At 39.5% G+C, this 18,727-nt stretch overlaps 2 protein-coding genes across 7 annotated transcripts; one reads left to right on the top strand and one right to left on the bottom strand.

The window, feature by feature from the left end:
* Window positions 1-371: 371 nt before the first annotated feature.
* phf11 (PHD finger protein 11) lies at window positions 372-7,569 on the top strand. Of its 4 annotated transcripts, none has more exons than XR_006372017.1 (18): window positions 372-580; window positions 2,343-2,447; window positions 2,528-2,661; window positions 2,743-2,771; window positions 3,400-3,458; window positions 3,613-3,683; window positions 3,758-3,807; window positions 3,917-3,981; window positions 4,096-4,118; window positions 4,596-4,669; window positions 4,747-4,817; window positions 4,927-4,949; window positions 5,088-5,122; window positions 5,200-5,261; window positions 5,395-5,539; window positions 5,849-6,275; window positions 6,704-6,775; window positions 7,221-7,257. XR_006372017.1 is itself a non-coding variant. In XM_044130707.1 (18 exons), exons 1-18 carry the CDS (start codon window positions 476-478, stop codon window positions 7,325-7,327), a joined length of 1,608 nt encoding a protein of 535 aa, XP_043986642.1. In that variant the 5' UTR covers window positions 372-475; the 3' UTR covers window positions 7,328-7,569. The 4 variants fall into 4 exon arrangements, 3 of the variants coding, with proteins under 3 accessions (XP_043986642.1, XP_043986641.1, XP_043986643.1); XM_044130707.1 differs by having other exon boundaries at window positions 5,091-5,122; window positions 5,849-6,229; window positions 7,221-7,569; XM_044130706.1 differs by having other exon boundaries at window positions 5,849-6,229; window positions 7,221-7,569.
* Window positions 7,570-8,988: 1,419 nt separating this feature from the next.
* LOC122839281 (RCC1 and BTB domain-containing protein 1-like) lies at window positions 8,989-17,614 on the bottom strand. 3 transcript variants are annotated; one of them, XM_044130695.1, is made up of 12 exons: window positions 17,440-17,614; window positions 15,291-15,455; window positions 14,002-14,152; window positions 13,756-13,922; window positions 13,183-13,341; window positions 12,983-13,090; window positions 12,542-12,684; window positions 12,259-12,449; window positions 11,274-11,400; window positions 11,027-11,205; window positions 10,770-10,900; window positions 8,989-9,980 (listed from the first exon to the last, which is right to left on the bottom strand). In XM_044130695.1, exons 2-12 carry the CDS (start codon window positions 15,414-15,416, stop codon window positions 9,840-9,842), a joined length of 1,623 nt encoding a protein of 540 aa, XP_043986630.1. In that variant the 5' UTR covers window positions 15,417-15,455; window positions 17,440-17,614; the 3' UTR covers window positions 8,989-9,839. The 3 variants fall into 3 exon arrangements, with proteins under 3 accessions (XP_043986630.1, XP_043986632.1, XP_043986631.1); XM_044130697.1 differs by having other exon boundaries at window positions 11,027-11,178; window positions 17,440-17,612; XM_044130696.1 differs by lacking the exon at window positions 17,440-17,614 and adding an exon at window positions 16,437-16,555.
* Window positions 17,615-18,727: the final 1,113 nt, after the last annotated feature.

Genomic DNA, 18,727 nt, shown 5'->3' with positions numbered 1-18,727 from the left:
TAAAATTAATCATTTTGTCCTCTAAATCACAGAATACTTTTATATTTTATTCTAAGTTTATTTTATGATTCACTTTTATGGCAACATTACTTTCGGCTTTTTTCTTTCCTTTTATTTATTTATTTATTTTATTTATTTAGGTTTACTTTCTGCTGCCAGTTTTAAAATATATGCGACGAAGAGGTGTTCTTAAAACTGATTCTTATTTTTAAATACCAAGTCTTTATTCTTTGGAAGATTACAATAGAATTCAATTAGAGATTCAGGTTTATTTTTTAAACAATTTTTATGTTTCGCTCCGCAATGTTCTCGCGAGGACTCGGGAACTGTACGGGGGCCTGTTTTGAAAACCTGGCAACCCCGGAGGGAGGTCTCGTGTAGTTTGAATAGCGTACGTTAGATTAGTGGAGCACGTCCGAGTGGGAATGTTTGTGTTCTCTGGGTTTATTTCGATCTATTGAGTAGCGTGGAGAAAATGAACCACAGCCGCAAGTGCGTCCTTTGTCATCGGCTCGAAGAGACGAAGACAACCGGACCCTTATCGAAGAAAGAGCAGGTCACTGCCCACCAGAACTGCCTGGTAAATATAATGCTACTTGAATCATTTCTGTCATTGCAAACCGCCTGCAAAAAAAACCCCTGAAGTCCTCAGGAAGTAGAGAGGGTTTTAAAAAAAATGGCGGTGAAAATGATTTGAAAACATTTGATAACAGTGAGCTGGTATTTAGTTATTTTTTTAAAAACTGCGAACAAAAACTCTAAGGTGGAGATGCGCTTTTTACAATGATAAAAGTAGCGCAGCATAATGCTGTAATTTTAAAATATACATACCTATTTTGTACGAAATTTTGTACACCGCAATAAAAATGCAAATAAGGCTTTAACCAGAAATGAAAGTAAGAAACCGACTCTGGGGCTGCACAGTGACGCAGTTGGTAGAGCTGTTGCCTTGCAGCAAGAAGGTCCTGGGTTCGAATCCCGGCCCGGGGTCTTTCTGCATGGAGTTTGCATGTTCTCCCTGTGCATGCGTGGGTTCTCTCCGGGTTCTCCGGCTTCCTCCCACAGTCCAAAAACATGACTGTCAGGTTAATTGGTCTCTCTAAATTCTCCCTGGGTGTGAGTGTGTGTGTGCATGGTTGTTTGTCCCGTCTGTTTTCTGTGCTGCCCTGCGACAGACTGGCGACCTGTCCAGGGTGAACCCCGCCTCTCGCCCGGAACGTTAGCTGGGGATAGACACCAGCAACCCTCCCGACCCCATTAGGGACGAAGGGTGTATAGAAAATGGATGGATGGATGGAAACTGACTCTGATGAGACGTGGTGACTGCAGCAGAGATTTATCCACGATTTTTAGAAACGGGATCAAGAAATCAATGAGTAATTCACAGATGTGGGTAAAATAGCCAAAAATTGTAGTCAGCCAAGAAATGACTCAAGTAAAAGTCATCAGGCAGACGAAAACATCAAATTCTGGTCTTCCAAAGAGTAAAAGTAATACACTTGTATTCTGAATAATTACAAAATATCAAATTCAGGCACAAGAAAAACGTCCCAATATTTTTTCTCTATATAAAACCTATCAAGCTAATGCAGTTGGTAATATATTTGTGCGTTAGAAAAGGGTAAAGAGCTTCCAGTGATAATAAATGTTTTACTCTATTTTATTGATCTACAAGTGGCCCTGTAGGCATAGAAAAAGACATTAGATTAATAAAACCTTTGTACAAACAATAATTTTCACTTTAACACACAGCCCACTGTAGGTGAGTGTCTGTGTCTGGTGTGTTTTTGGCAAAATAAAAAAAACAAAAAACAAACATGTTTTCATATTCATTCAGCTAAGTTAGTATCCAGCTATTTTACTCAAGTAAGAGTAGTGGTACTTTGTAATAATATTAATCAAGTAAAAGTAAAGTATACAGCATAGTAAAATTTAAACATACTTTTTTTTTTTCCCCAAAAAAAGTTAAACAAGTAAACTTAGCAAATGAGTGACTTGGGAGTCCCAAATACAGCACACAGTAAGTAGTATTTCTTGTGACATGAGAGGTGAGTCAGGTTGTCATTCCGTCAGTTAAACTAATAAATACATGAAATAATCCCTGTACGTTGACATTGTGTTCCTTAACAATATCAATTTTAAATAAAGTGCGTGAGCCGGTAAGGAGCCAGTAACGCTAACACGTTAACCGTGAATAAAAACCTACTTTGATGTTTGTGGATGCGGTGTGACAAAATGTGAGAAAGCTCATAAATACCTGTCCAATATAATGAGCCTTAAATAAGTTACGTCTTATCGTGTTGGCTTAATCTCAGAGACTTGTTTTTTTTTTTGTCTCCCAGCTCTTTGCGTCTGGCATTTTCTGCACCGACACGCCGCAGTTCGACGACCTGTTCGGCTTCTCCGTCGAACATGTGCAGGAGGAGGTGAAACGAGGAAGCAAACTGGTGAGGACCGTCCGATGTGAACAGATTCCTCCTGTTTGCCGGCGTCTCTCTTTCTTCACCAGTCGTCCTCTCTGTCTTAGCTGTGTAAACGCTGCAAGAAGAAGGGCGCCACGGCGGGGTGTGAGGTGAAGCGCTGTAAGAAGACCTTCCACTACCCGTGTGCCATGGAGGAGGGAGCCACGACATTTGAGGATAATGAAAATGGGAAATTTGAGTACGTCTGATACGAGGAAAATAGAATCACATTGTAGAGAAACGTCTTTTTTTTTCTGATTTTATCTTTGTTGTGTGACAGACTGTACTGCCGATTGCACAGTGATCCAGGTAAGTGTTCAGATCTGCATGTTTTTGTGCTTTTGTTCTTCCAATAAATAGGCCAGAAACAATTAATCAGATTAGTTGTGATGTGATATTGAATTATTGAAATAATTGTCATCTAATTTGGTAATCGATTAGTTGACAATAGTTGATTAAAGCAAAAAGGAAATTTGCTGATTAAACAAGACACTCAGCAGTATCTAAGCCAAATATGTACTTAAAAAATGTGTAAATTTTGCACATAAGAGAAAAAAAAATCCTTTGTCTGAAAATAAGGTCAGTGTCAGTTTTAGCTTCACTTGGTTCAAATTCTGTAAATAAAAAATTAAAAAATCTCATATGAAGCTATCCAATTATTAATGTTGATGTTTGAAGTATGTTTTTAGCTGCGGATGCATCCTTTGCTGTAAATGATCAAGCATTCACTAGAAGGAATGCTGTTATTGCATTGAAATATTTATTTTCTTATTTAAAAGCGTCTTTTAATCAATTTTTAAAAAATTTTGTATATAAAGGCTTAAGATGTTCTGGAAAATCTGCCGAATGTGCCAAATTTTCCTGCCATCACAATAATCGATTACTAAAATGATTGTTACTTTTAATGTTTGATTTATTGAACTCTTCCTTTTCCCAGAAAATCGCAAACCCAAAACGTCCCGACCCAAGAACCCCAATAAAGCCGGATCATCAAAGGTTTGTATTCGCATTTATTAACGGGACACATTTGTGACTAGTATCAAAAGTAATTTTTTCCTAAATTATCTCCTATTATAAATAAATGCAAATCCTTTTTTTAGAGTTCTGTCCCTTATATAAAATTACGATTCTCATGTTCTGTTCTTATGAGACTTATTGCCTCACCTGTGAGAGGAAAGAGGGAAACATCAGCTTGGACAGTTTATCCAACAGCATTGTTATGTGAGTTTCTCTCTTTTATTTCCACTTCCATTATTACCGTTCACATCAACTTAGATGTTTGTGTTTTTTTTAAGGATGTTTTGTGCCCTGCATGCTCCTCCATCACTGCAGATGAAAGCCAACGGTAAGAGCTGCTCAAGCGCTTCATGCTGGCTTGTTTGTTTTTTTGTGTGTGTGTGTTTTTTTTTTAAGTTTCATACAATTTTAGTTCAATCTTTTAAACCTTTTTGCAGGAGATCCTTCAGCTGCCATGTGGTCGTCCTCATGCAGCGACTCATCAAGTATATCGCTTACCAAGGTTTTTATACATTTTTACTTTTCTTTTGTTTGTTTTAATCGCATTGATTTCTTACCGACCCGATTTTTGACTGTGGTTGTTTTGTTTTTTGTTTGTTTGTTTTTTGCTTTTTAGAGACATCTGAGTTTTGATGAACAGTAAGTAAGAGTCCATGGTCAAATCAGATTTTCAAAACTGAATTTATTTTTATTAAAGTTTCCTGCTTTATAATATATGTGAAACTACACTATGTTGGGAAAAATTGTCCTAATGAAATGTCTTTTATTTACTATAAAAGAAATTATACTTTTTTTTTTTTATCATACCAGAAACACCTCTGGGAAATTACAGTGATACAAATAAAGCATCAAATGGTCACGTAATTTAAAAAACTGACACAAACACCCCCCCCCCAAAAAAAAAAAAGTGTATTAAAACCGTGGTGAAGATACAAATTGAACAAGTCAAACATCTACATCAACAAAATCATCAGATGTCCTAAAGCTTAAAAACTGACTCATAGTTTCTATAATAGCCACAAAAGTAAAAATGAATCATTAGCATTTCTTCTGTGAATCGTTCTTTCGAGTGAGCTAGTGGAAGCTACGATGATGCCTTTAACCTCTTCAACACAGGGACGCAGACGGCGTGTCCAGGAGGAAATCAGTGAAAAAGAGCAGGATGTTGTCCGATGATTCTTCAGACACAGGTTAAAACTCTTCCAGTCATAAAATAGAAACTATTGTTGTTGTTTTTTTGTATTTACAGTTTCCTTGTTCCCTGCAGATGAGGAGGGACTTATGCCGCCTTTAGAGTCAGACTTTGAGGAAAGTGCGACCTTTGTGCAGGAGCATGAAGTACGCTGGATGTTTTTGGTTTTTTTGTTTGTTTGTTTTTTTCCCCCCACTTCTTGTGATCACTAGAACCTGAAGATGATTTAATAATCTCATGTTTTGTGCCTTTCAGTCAGCTCTCCCGCCACTCATCAGGTACCACATCACGCATTTTTACTTTCTGACTGTACGTTAATGTGGGTAAAATTATACAAAACATCTGAAAAATTCATATTGTTTTCCATAAAATGTAAATTATTATGGCCGACTGTTCCTGATGTTCTCCTCTCACAGCAGGGAGTCAGAAGAACCTTCGCGTTCCTCAGCAGGTGAGCCCTCCCAGCGGTTTTACCAGAAATACAATCAAAATTTAAACATTTTTTCTAATCTCTGTCTGGTTTTTCAGGGTTTCGGGTAGAAAATATAAATTCAGACTTCAATCACAACGACGACACCATCATACACTCTGCAAGTTCTCAATCAAGCCTCCAATGCCATTTTTAGTTTGGCAGCTTCAAGATTCGAATTATGTAACTTCTCTGATTCAGCGTAAACAAAACATGACGGTTTTGTGATGCAACGCGTGTCGTTTCCTCTCAAGGATGCGGAGTCCGAGAGTTTGCTGTCCCCGGTGGCGGACGGCGCCGAGTTTTACCCGGATCCCTCACCTCGATCCGTAACTGACGAGCGTCTGCAGGTTCAGCTGATGGAGAAGGCGGTGCAGACGATAAAAAGAGAAAATCCAAGTAGGATCTCCGTAATTTGGTGTTTCCCCACTGTGTCTCCTTGGCAACATGCAGATTTAAAGCTGCTAGAGTAGAGAATCTGAGCAGTCCTGTTGGATGGACAACATGCAGCCCTTCAGTTGCTGATAGATTATTATAGATTTGTGAAGAAAAGAGAAAATGTGTCAATTTCTTCTCTGATTGACAGAATAATCAATTACTAAAATTGATCCTCAGTTGCAGCCGTAGTGTGTTTAGAGCAAATCATCGTTCTAAATCGCTGTGATCTTGAAATCAGTTGTCATGACGTCGCTCTGTCTCTGTCCTCAGAGTCCAGACCTGAGCAGCAGGAAGAACACGTCAGCGGATCGTCCGTCCCTCATCAGAGTGCCGCCGCCCTCTACCCTTACCCAGAGCGCTCCAGCAGCGCTCCGTCGTACACCAGCTCCAACTTCACCGCAACTCCACCCAGAGCCGACTGCGCGACTATTATCTCGCCCCCGCCCCGTTCATCCGCCCCACACTCTCCCCACACTCCTCCTCGCTCGGAGCGCTCCTCCACCCGAGCGCCTCCCTCACCTGCCGTCGACTCGGCCGGCTTCTGGAGGAGCTGCAACGCGGCTGGATGTACGCAGGCCATCTTCACCGAGTTTATTAGAGAAATTAACAACATTTCCAGCAGAATCCAGAGTGATCAGGCCAGCCAGGAGGGTGAGGAAAAGAGAGCTAAACACAACTACAGTGGCAAAGTTTACAGGTGACTCCTGGTAAAGATGGATAAAAAATTCATGTAATTTATTTTTATTACAGCAATGATGTATTTAGAAAAAAAGCACAATTTATATTTGAGTAAAAATATCAAGGATTTTTAAAAAGTAGTTTTAATTTTCAAAAGGCACACATTTAGACACCCCCACCAACTTCTATGAAATTGACATAGTTGAACTTTTATGTTAATGTTATCAGAGTTTCATTTATAACCCATGACTTCCTGTTTCCCTGCTGAATGATTATGATTGGACATATATTTCACTTAAAAATAGAAAAGACTTAATGAAATGTTTAGGGTGTCAATAAATGTGGCACCTGTGTTTAAGAACGATTCTGACTCAACTCTACCAGGAGTGCCAGTAAACGTGGAGCACAGTGTTGGTTCAAGAAGTGAAACAGAAATTTTCTCCACAGATTATGACCAGGCTCTTTCAATGATGCGGGCTTCTGGAAGTCTCTCAGACCTGGTTACCAAGCAGAAAGAAGGTATGTCGGCTTCCTCGCTCCTCATTCATGTTAAAACGTCAAAGAAAACCTTACGTTCTGGGCATTATTCCTTCCTTCAGCTGTTCAGAAATAAGCTGAAGTTCTCCTTTCCTCCGTCGTCAGTGGTGAACTGAGCACAAATGAGCAGAGCTGCAGCTGGACTCATTTAAAATGATAAACAAAGCCCAGTGGTGTTTGGGTTTGTAGGGGCTTAATTTGCTCTTCATTGAGAGTCTAATTTACATAAATAGTTTACATCAAGCTGCAGCCTCAGCAGAGAGTGTTGCTTTTCTGTTAAGTCTCCAGAAAATGTATAAATGCCATAAATGGGGGGAACTATCCCCCTTTTCTGTGAATAAATAGGTTATTGAAGTTATAATGTATAGTAATAAGTCTGTAACTTGCAAACAAGTTTAAATTTTAACCTGAAAACTCTGATTTTTAGAGTTGGAGAGGAGACAAGTGGAGCTGCAGCGAGCGTCGGCATCTCTGAAGGAGGCCGTCTCCATTCTTGAGATGGTGGGACGTGGCACAAAGAGAAGCTACTTTTAATCAGTGATCTCCTGGTTTTAATTTACAGTTTTACTCATTAGGTTTTACATTTTTATAAGGAAATTCAACTAACTGTAGTAATATCAGGCTTCCTGATATGTGAAAGCAATATTTTTATTTATGTCCTGGAAGATCACTGAGCCTTTTGGCTGTTTACAGAAACGTGTTCAGAGTTTGGTTTTAGAGTCTGAAATGTCAAAACTCTTAACTTTAAAACATATATATATATATATATATATATATATATATTTTTTTTTTATTTATTTATATATCCACACACGTTTGGTTACAAGTGTTTTTAATAAAACTCTTTAAATAAATGTAATTTGTGTGCTTTATTTTTCTTTCTTCATTTTGTGACTTTGTTCCAGAGCTCTCACATGTTCCATGGGCATTTCAAGAAAATCCACTCTTACTGAAATATTGTCTCCTTTGTGCACAGAAATACTTTTTTAAAAAAACCTCAATTTAATTCTGCATCACATTTTATTGTGTTAGCACATGGGTCATTGCAAAGTGCTGCACACTTTTAAGTAGCATAATATCACGTTTTATTTTAAAAAGTTTTCACCCCTCCATACGGTTGATCCATTTTTTGTCTTTAACAAATCAATCATGATCAACAAAATCTTTTTTTTTTTTTTTTTTTTTTTGGAAAATACAAAAAAATTACCCCTTTAATGTAAAAGTGAAAACTTCTTTGAAAACGTAAGAGGCAACCTGCGTTCCAGAGTGAGAATCTTCCAGATTTGGTGAAATTTGTTTAGTGCGCAGCAAAGTTTCCCTCTTAACAGATTCTTCCACCTGAGCTGTGAGTCTCAGCTGCTCCTCCAGATTTTCCAATGGCCTCATGGCTGCTTCTGTGAACTATTCAAATTTGCATACTGAAAAGCTATTCTGATGAATGAAAACAAATGCCTATGCCTATTTTGTAAGATTAAAGTATGTTGGGTATTACTAATCAGCTCTCAGTAAATTGGTCAAATATGGAAAAGAACATCTTAGTATCATTAAAATACATTTTAGAAAAGTATTTTCCAGACTTATTTTTCCCCATCCTATCGTCTAAATGTTGCGGCTTTACTTACCTTTCCCTTTGGTATTTTTCTTGTCCTTAAATCTCTTTACTTCCAGTTCTCATGTGTGTTCTGCCTTTCTATCCTTGTGGACGCGGTAAATGGCTTTTATTGGGCTTTCTCCAACTCCAGAGCATTTCACAGTCAGTCATTCGCCCACTGCTGCCCTACGGCCACCACCAGCTGGCAAAGTGGGGAAAGCATGTAGTGGACAAATCGCCGAGTAGGGATTTGAACCAGCGACCCACTGGTTGCAATAGAACTTCCTAAACCACTTGCCTTCTGTTCTCCCCCCTTCCTTTGACCTTCGATCCTTCAGTCGCTCATGAAAGTTTCCTCTTTCTCGAGTTAGAAAGAGGAAACTCTAACTACAGAGACTTATAGTGGAGTGAGAGTTCATAGCACATACATTTGTGTTATATTAAATTTAAAAAGCACCACTCCATGAAAAAACGTCAAATTCTCTCTGGAGGAACATTGTCAGGAGGATCTTAGGGGGGGAGGGGAGGGATATCTCTCTACCTTTAATATGACCAGGAGTGAAACATACTTATAGATAACAACCAGACAAATATTTTTTGCTAATCTGTTTTCAGAGGTCAAAGCATTTTACTGACACTTATTATTCAGCATCAATAGAGAGAAATTGGTTGATTTTCAATGTCCTGCAAAGAAATAAGTGAAAAATATAATACACAAAGAAAACAATAAGATATAATACTGTTAAATGTAATTGTCAGAGTACATCAAAGATTTAAGGAGGGGGGAAAAAAATATCTAAGCTAGCGTCAGCAGTTATGAAGCCACCAATAAATTTCACTGACCATGACCTCATCGTGGAAAACTACATAAACTTTTTTTACAAAAAAAAAAAAACACCTTGATGAAACAAATCAATAGATAAAATCCACTAAACCTGAAGAACTACTCTTAGGCCTCTTTGCAACTCAAGTTTCTTTGGATCATTTTACCAGAAAGACTAAAAGGCACTAATAGCTCAAACAGAGGGGTTGACCTACACAGAAGAACCATCAGTTTTCAGTCATTTCCTCTCATTAACTACTAGCACAGAGTCTCAATCTGCAAAGCATAAAAGTAGACACTAAACTGATTCATTCACTTAAAATAAAAACAACAAGACCGAATACTTAAAGTCTTTTAAGTTAAACTAAAATACTATCAACAGCAGCACTCCTCTCTCCTGCCCTACACAATATGTGTAAATTAAAAAGCAAGGCACTGTAGGGAACCAGCTGCTGCTCCCAGTGTGAAGGTATATGCAACACTCGCTCGTGTTCAGACCCAGCGCCGACACAGATGGCTAGAAGGGGAAGTTTTCCATTGTGCAAACATTCTAAGACTGGATTTGACGGCATGCAGGATTCCGGATCGGGAGTCTCTCTGGATGCGTTTCCGTCACTTCCTGCAGTCCAGGTTTAGTTTCTGAAGGCTCCACAGAGACTCGCTCGACAGATAAAGTCTTTAAGCAGATTGCCGTCGATCTGCCAGAAAGCAGCCGTCTGGGTCACCTCAGTCAGGTGGTTCACGCAGAACTTGAAGCAGAACTCTTCCAGGTCCTAGAGGGAAAAGAAAAAGATAACAAAAAGAGGTCATTTTGGTCAAACAGGATGACCAAAATGAGTAATGAATGTCTGTGGTTTTAGGGTGTTAAGACAAAACTTTGTTATATTTCAATCAATCAAGTAGTCGAACAATTTTATCTATAAAGCACCCTTCATGTTGGAGGCAGCTTGATGGAAACACATAATAAAGGGTTTTCCTGAACCGGGTTTGAACCGTCCAGGGTCACAGTCTGCTGGTGCAAATACCAGAGTTGTGACGTAAACTGAAACTCCCTTTTTATCCTCCACTCTTCGTAAGAGGGCTGGTGGATACGAAAAGTGATGCACTTTCATCTTTTTCTTCACTTCCCTGGACTAGCCAGGGAAATTCATTGCTTATATTCTTTGCTTAATTTCTTAACAAAACAATTATCAAAATGCATTTTGATTCGTTCTTGATCGACTCGGCGTTTCAACTTAGGTAAGACTTATTTATTTCCTTAACAAGGGGCACCAAGATTCACAGATACAATTAATGTCACTAGTTGACTCTGACAAATGTTTCAATGCCAAAGAAAGTGAGAGAGAGAGAGAGAGAGAGGAAGAAAAAAATAAATGTAGAAAGTATGTATGGCATCAGGTTAGAAAGAAACTAGGAAGGAAGGACACAAGATATGAAACGACAAACCGATAACTTCACAAGGTTATTTTAGGGACAACTCATGCCCACTTTCACACTGATCAACTGTTTGCTTGTTATGTGAGGCTTGGTAAAGAATGAATGAACGTGCTTTGAAGACCGACCTCTGCATCGTAGCGCACAGCGGCAGACAGCAGAGAGAAGGCGTTCTCCACCGTGATCCCCCTCTTGATGATGTGCTGACACAGACGTTTGAGTCGGTTCTCGCAGTAAGACGTGGCCAGATCCAGCAGCCCTGAGGGGAGACACAGACTGGATCAACAATTAGGGATGACACGACAAATACAAGCCGAAATCCGGCTGCGTGCTGGATTGTGTGTGTGTGTGTGTGGGTGTGTGTGTGTGTGTGTGTGTGTCTGACCGATGGCGTCTTCAGGAGAGAGCTCCACGTTGTCCGTGTAGAGGAACTGGAGGAAGGCGCGATAGACGGCGTAGGAGAACTGGTCTATCTCAATCACCTCCTTCATGTCCTCGTTCCAGTGCGACTGGAACATCGATCGGAAGTGTTCGCACCTGGACGGCAGAGACGGAGGACAGCGGCTGCAAGAAATGGTTCACGCGTGAAGGATTTAGGCAGAGACTGAACGTCCAGGCGGAGAATAGCTGACCTAATTTTGAGGACCGCTTTGTGCACGTAGATGTACTTGCCACCAACGCAGAACTTAAGGTCAGCGGTCTCTGGGTTATCGAACTCCTTCTTAAGAGCCTGAGCCACAGTTAAGAAGTCATCGTGCTCTGATGGGAGAGAAGCACCACAACCAGAAGTTTACATACACTAGGAAAAAGAGGTTGTTTTCTTTTTTTTCCCTCACAGTCTGACAATAAAAACAGAAATGATTTCCATGATGATGAAAAACAAAGAAAAAGCTTTAAATTCAGCTTAGCTAGTAAAAATGTCTTTAAAAGGTATGCTTTATAATCCAGCATTTTAATGTTACTTTTGGGGTAATGGCTTCTTCCCATGTTGGTACAAGACAGCTTTTATTTCTTTATTTTTTACAGAGACTTTTTTTTAAGAACTGTTCACTTTCATTGACAGGAAATTGGCAGAAATACAAGGACCAAGACGTGCGGCAAAGGTCTCCAGGTCAGGGGTCAACAGTGAAGACAGGCCTCTGTGGCACCTGCTCAACTGCTACACCACGCGATGCAACGCAAGACTGGCTTTTATTAGGATAATGACATTCTTACCAACCGCAGCATCTTCACAAGGTTTTGCTTTTTTTTTTTTCCCTTGGGTTTACGCATAAAATCTGCACCAAAATTCTCTCACGTTCATGGTGTTCAAACGTGGTGTTGCATGTTTGAACAGTTGAATGTGGTCATTTCAGGAAATAAGGAATTGGCACAAACCAAAACGCCTCCGGGTCCAACTGGAAAAGCTGTCAACAAAATGTGACATGTCTCCACAACGTACAGGTTATCTGTGTTACAGCTGATGTAATAACTGCAACCGGCTTTGATCACTAGGACTGCAGGGTGGAGAGGTTGAGATCATCGACGAAAATACATGGAATTGGTGAAATGTGCTCTACAAATAAAATTTGACTTGACTTGGTTTTTCCACTCCTAGCCCCAAGTTTCTCATCTCACCCATGGAGAGAGGCCGCCACATTACGGAGGGCGTGGCGAAGCACGCAAAGACGTCGTCCGTGCAAGAGAAGTGTGTGAGGTGAGGCAGTACGATGGACTGGCCGCGGCACTGGCCCCACATGTACACGTGACCGCTCTGGGTCTTGGCGGCCGACGTGTGGGTGGAGTGGCAGGCGGCGACCTCCACGACCCTGTAATAAAAAACAAAAACGGACGGAGCAGTCGGACGGAGCGGCGGCTGCGGGAATCGAGAGTTTGAGAACGCGGAGAGAGACTCCGTCACCTCTCCTTCTCCGTCAGGATTTGAAGCGGGCTCAGCTGGTTGCTCTTGTTGCCTGTGCCCAGCTGTCCATACGTGTTTGCACCCCAAGCGTAGAGCAGACCCTCGTCTGTTAGCGCCAGGGAGTGGGCGTAGCCGGAGACGATCTGGGCAGAAAAGAACTTCAGCAACAAACTGAGCCCTGAGTTTTTAACCACATGCTACTGAATAGAGAACACGTTCATCGTCTGCGTATGATAAGCGAGTCAGCTGCAGATTGCTTTTATCAGTTAGTTTATGTTTATACCCTGTCATTATTTTCCTTCCAAATGGTTTACGTCAGTCTCTCACATTAAATTGGATGGTTTATAACCACAACGTGAGAAACAGAGGGGGGGAAAAAACTGTCAAAGGATGTGAATATTTTTCCAGGTAGTTTATATTTGACTCAGCATTTTCTCTCACCTGTTGCACACACACACCTTGCAGACCTATGAGTCGACAGGGAGACAGCTGGTTCCCGTTATTCCCAAGACCGAGTTGCCCATTCCCGTTGTAGCCCCACCCGTACACCTGCAGACAAATGAAAGGCATGCGTCACAGCAGGGTGGCACCCAGCACCGGCTCTGCCTAAAGAAAAACAACAAAAAAACCCAAATGGTCACCTCTCCGTTGTTCACCAAGGCCAGGGACGAGGTCTGACCACAGACGATGCTGATGGCCAGCTTGTTCTGCAGGCAGCTGGAAACCCTGCGAGGCGTGGGCTGGTTCGCCGTGGAGCCGGAGCCCACCTGGCCACAGTTGTTGTAGCCCCACGCGTACACCTGGAGGACAAGGTGGCCACATCGTCAAGGCAACGAGCTGAACTAAAAGTGTGACAACCAATAGCTTTGTCCCATGAAATCCCACTTAAATATAATGAAATATGTAGCTGTGCAGAGAAACATTTCAGAGGGTTTGAGAGCTTTCAGAGTAATGTTCAAAGCACAAAGTGTGAAAAAATTCTGCTTTTACGCCAAAGTGCAGCTTCTGCTGTAAATTGGCTTGAAGCACAATAGGTTCCTTTATCCTGAGCTTGTTTTCCAGACTTCAGCTCACAGTGGATTATTCATGACTGGACTTTTGTTTCTGCTCAACACTCCAAACAAAAGCAAATCTGCTTTCTGCAGATACTCTGGTTAAATGCAAAGACCTCTGTTTATTGCAAACATTTGTTGAGTTCAACCCAGGAAACTCACTTCTCCCGAGTTAGTCAGAACCATGGAGTGGTGGGAGCCACAAGCCACCTCCGTGACCTTCTTGTTGATCAGGTTGGCAGATACGACCACCGGAGCGACTCCCTGATTGGTCGTCCCGTTTCCAAGCTGGCTGTAGCCGTTGTGTCCCCACGCAAAGAGCTCTCCGTCTGAAACGCACAAGCACTTGTCGATCCACCGCAGGTTCTGCGTTTGCGGCAAAAATGGGGGCGAGTTCTGTGACGCTACCGTCTGTAGCCAGCAGGATGTGGGGCCCGCTGCCGTAGCTCAGGCTCACCACCTTCTTGCCGCTCAGGAAGTCCAGCTTCTTGGGGACGATGGTGCTCTGGCTGTCTCCCGTCCCCAAGCAGTTGCTGCAGTTCAGCCCAAACACAAAGACCTGGACAAGCGGGGAAAGAACACAGGAGAAAGGGTGGGACCATATGAATATATGGCAGCTCTAAACAGAGGGATTATTAGCCTTGATTCAAAGGAACTCACTTTCTTTTAAATCAAGACTAATGTCCTCTCCTCAAAACAAGCATTACCAGGCATGAATTTCACTATTTTTCAGGACATTTTTGAAAAAATTCTCAGTTTTTGAAGACTAAACATGAAACAAAATAGCTGAAGCTATTCCACAGCTTTTTTTTTTTTTTTTTTTCGATCAATGACCCAGCTCAAAGTGCTATTTTAAAATCACTTCAAGATTGATCAAATCAGGATCTAATTATTCAACACAAAATGCATGTACATTTGTGATCGGTAACATTGTTCTATTTTTAACGTTATTCTGTTTGGGAAAGTTTCAATGCTTTGGCAGCTAAAACAAAACCATGGATCTAACCTGATCTAAAACTGTAAAAGCCTTTTTTTGTTTGTTTGTTTGTTTTCTGGACTAGTCTGATGTGATCTAACAAAAAATAAATAAATTAATGCATTGGACAAAAACTTAAGTATTCATGTGGATAAAGAGCGCCCTACATAAATAAATTATTATATAAAGTGTTTTACTTTTCAGAAATTCACCTTTGTGTCCGTTAGATTTTTTAAAAATGGATTTCAATTTTTCATAATTTTTTTTTCTACTCATCTGTTATTTTTCCAAGTGGGCGTATGAACTCTGAACCTGCTAATCTGAGCAGCTGGTGTATTTCCAACCAAGTATCAACACCAGCAGGAGGTGCTGAAGCGATCATAGCTCATTATGAGAGAAGTTTTATTTAAGCTTCAGACACCAAGGCTTACAGCAAAAAATACTTTACCCTGACCTTGTTTTTCTTTTCATTGTCTGGTCATTGTCTTGGTAAAAATAATTGTATTTGCTATTGCCAGAGGTAAAACAGATCGTTTATAACAGCAATAGATTACATATAAAACTCAGTAAAACCAGCAAAAAATAGTGATTAAGAATAATATTAAATGAGATCCTGTGCAAAATAAAAATGAAATAAAATCAGCAGATATGAAATGTCATGTTCTAGATAACGTTCAAATGAACTCCAAACCAGAAAAATGTGTTTCTTGTGACCTCTCACCTCATCGTCATTGGTGACGTAGATGGCCTCATTAGCAGATGAGCCAAACACGCAGGCCTTCCTTATTGATGGGAGCTCCTCCGGCGCCATAAGGCTGAAAATGGGCCATTTGGTTACATCCACCATGATGTGCTCGCATTGGCTAGTACGCCCCAGCTGCTGTCACTGTTTTGAGTGGATGAGGGTGCATTCACTTATAAATAAGGAATAATATTCCCCTTAGTCAACACACTTAGACAATCACAAAAATATTCAAGAATCTGGATCACTTTTTATATTCTGATCTAATATGAATTAAAGCCGAACACACACACACACACACACAAATGATAGAGATCAGACATAGGTCGCGTCACAATGTTTCATAATAACTCAGAGATAAGGCAATGATTTAAGGGAGTAAAATCCTCCTGCTTTAACTTTTAATCTTTACTAAGAATGTTTTGGCTCCAAACTCACTTAAATGGCAAGATGGGAAACAAGCTGGATCAAATATAGAAGCAGAGTTTTTTTTGCACCTGGAATCTGGATCGTCGTAAATCGCTTTAGTAATTAGACAAATTTATTATCTTCAAATTCCAGTGTTCAATTCAATGAGAAATAAATGGAAGATATAAAAACATTAATAGATAAAATGTGCAACAAAACATTTCCTTAATAGCAGCTTAATGTGTTTAAGCTAATTTGCACAAATAAATTTTCAAGAAACATGCGTCCGATTGTGTCAGTGAAACTAAAATTGCATGCAAATATTTTTTTAGTGTTTTACTTTATTTAGATCATGAATGTGAGACTTTATCTATTTATCTATTGCTTGCGGTCAATCTATTTCTATTTAAATATAAAATCTCTATTTGATACAAATAGCAGACCTCCCAAATGAAGGATTTTGGCTTTACTGATGAACAGCCATGTTTATTGACGTAAACCATAAGTTTCACCGTAAGAGCTGTTGCACAAACACAAAAACACAGTGTAAGATACAAAACACGCTCTTACAACACGCTCTCAACGTTTGGAAACTGAAAACAACGTTCACTAACAACATCAACCGATTCATAAACTATACCGTATTTGATTACAAGCCAAAAATCACAATTCCAATTGATCAATATTAGAAATATCTAATTTACAAAATAAACGTACCTTGTGCCTCTATCAAGGGGGCCGCTAATAAGAAACATTTATAACACTGTTGTGTGGGGTATACAATGTATGACTTCCACAGTTGCAACTTATCCTCCGTTCTTTCTATTGCCAAGCTGGCGCTGCACAACATAAACAGCGGACGTTCTCTCGCCAAAATAAAAGCATTAAATTCAAAAACCGGAAGTCAACTAACAAAATAAAGAAAATAAGCGCTTAAAAAGGAACACAACAAACAAATAAGGAGCTTAACGTGGAGTTATTTACACAACTGAATAAAACAGAACAAATTAAGGATATTAATTACATGAAAATTTTATATTTCGACATATTTCATTAACAGAGAATGTAATTAAAATTGTGTTAATAAAAAAATATTTTTAATCAATGGATTAGTGCATCTCTATTGAACAATAAACCTACTGTCAAAATTAAAGCAACTATCTTTGTAAGTGGTGACCATAACATGCTGCTCTATAATGGAAACTATATCTTAAGTATTTTGAGGGTCTGGCAGAAGAGTTAAAGTATTTTACAGAAAAGTCTAGCTTGTACTTTTAATACCCCTACCCACCCAACCGCCTTCTCCCTCCGCCACAGCTTTGCTAAAACATTTGTTTATGAAACAAATTATAATGCTCAGCAGATAATGGGTTTGTGTGAACTGTGGACTAAAAATGAGTTGGAGGGGCAGACATCGTCGCTATGTTGTGTAAATGATGAAAACGGGACTCAGGCTGACCTGCGCGTGTGTTTGTGATGAGCAAACAGCAGACTCTAAACGCTGGCAGGGACAGCAAGCTGAAAGCCGATAGCTGCCTGTTTAGCTTTTCCTTTGTTACAAACACATTATTCAAGCAAAACACCGCTCAGCAAAAAACACTCAAGAGGAGCTGCTCCTGGACTCGTTTGATTTAATCTAGGTCGCACAGGAAAGAGAAAAAAAAAAAACACGAATAGCTGGAAGAACGTTGACCGTAAAGAAAAGATATAATTTGCTCACCTGAGCGACGAGTCTTTTTAAGAGGAAGATATCCCATCTGACAGCTCCAGGATGGCGTGCGGAAAGGTCGACACCTCTTCAGGTTTTACTTTCTCTGCTGGAACAGAAACAAAAACAACTGCTCCAACTGGCGTTTGTTTGGGGAAGTTGCGCGAGCGGAACACGTCACGTGACCACAAGACCAAAACAATCGACTTTGACTTCCGGTGAGTAGAACAGCAGCATGAAAACTCGCTCGACATTTTTTACAGAAGGGACATGTAGTCTAGAAAGAACACCAAAATGACACCATGATTTATATTTTATATAAAAAAAAATCTATAATTGTATTGGACATTTTTTTATTAATGGATATCCTCTTAGAAAACAAAGTTATGCGTATTTGTTTAATATTTATACACGTCATCTATAGAATTGAGAGTAAATATCTAGATAATCTGTAACAGAGATCATCTTAAATAAAATGCATTTCAGAGTATTTTTGTTTAAGAATCTATTTATGTCATCTTATTAAAAGTGTAATTCAAACAATAACCAATATATGTCATGTATATTAAATATTTTTTATTATATTCATATATAAAGCAGAAAAGTTTCAATAGACAGGGGAAATGTCATGTTCCTTACATATTTACACTTTGTCTAAAATGTGTGTTAGTTATACATTGATAATCTGAATAAAATGTTCATCAAAATGAAATTGGAATAAAAAGAGAAAGTAAATTTAAGACCTGCTGTGATACAAATGTAATGCAAAACATAATTATAAATGCTTCAACATAAAGAATATAGAATTTAATGAATTATTTTAACATTTAGTTATTTTAATTATGTAATAAAGTATTTGAAAATTAAAATGATCAAATTCCTTAAATTTGTATTTAATTATTTATTGATGTATTGCATGACAACACTTTGTCCCTCAACAATAGATACGATTCTTTATAGTACTGAATGCCAACATGCTTGGCACATGAATAAGAAAAGAAAATCAATGTAAAGATTAGTCTGAAGGATGATTGCAGATGCTTCTTTTAGACATGAGAAACTCTAACGTCAGATGGCCTCTCTGTGCACAACAGCTAAACAGTTCGTCTCCATGTTGTCACCCGAGAGAAACCGGCAGCATGACCTGCTGACGCTGACTGAGGTCATCAGCTGAGTGGTTGCCAAGCTACAAATGTTTGTGACACTCTGTAGCTTTTTAACAAAGTATAAAAGGACTTTTCATCTCTATTATTTATTTATGGAGTCGCTTCTCCCTAATTATAGTTCAACAATGTAATGC

The sequence above is a fragment of the Gambusia affinis genome, linkage group LG11 (genome assembly GCF_019740435.1).
Source record: "Gambusia affinis linkage group LG11, SWU_Gaff_1.0, whole genome shotgun sequence".
Taxonomy (NCBI): domain Eukaryota; kingdom Metazoa; phylum Chordata; class Actinopteri; order Cyprinodontiformes; family Poeciliidae; genus Gambusia; species Gambusia affinis.
Note: the sequence above shows the minus strand (reverse complement) of the source record. Positions and strands in the feature narration are given on the sequence as shown.

Excerpts from the sequence above, each read along its gene's own strand:
- phf11 (XM_044130706.1), top strand. The coding sequence starts at position 476 with ATGAACCACAGCCGCAAGTGCGTCCTTTGTCATCGGCTCGAAGAGACG. Across the intron at positions 3,808-3,916 it reads ACTGCAGATGAAAGCCAACG|GAGATCCTTCAGCTGCCATG; the intron begins GTAAGAGCTGCT and ends ACCTTTTTGCAG. Across the intron at positions 4,818-4,926 it reads CCTTTGTGCAGGAGCATGAA|TCAGCTCTCCCGCCACTCAT; the intron begins GTACGCTGGATG and ends TGTGCCTTTCAG.
- LOC122839281 (XM_044130695.1), bottom strand. The coding sequence starts at position 15,416 with ATGGTGGATGTAACCAAATGGCCCATTTTCAGCCTTATGGCGCCGGAG. Across the intron at positions 13,091-13,182 it reads CCTTGGTGAACAACGGAGAG|GTGTACGGGTGGGGCTACAA; the intron begins GTGACCATTTGG and ends ATTTGTCTGCAG. Across the intron at positions 11,401-12,258 it reads GTGGCGGCCTCTCTCCATGG|AGCACGATGACTTCTTAACT; the intron begins GTGAGATGAGAA and ends CTCTCCCATCAG.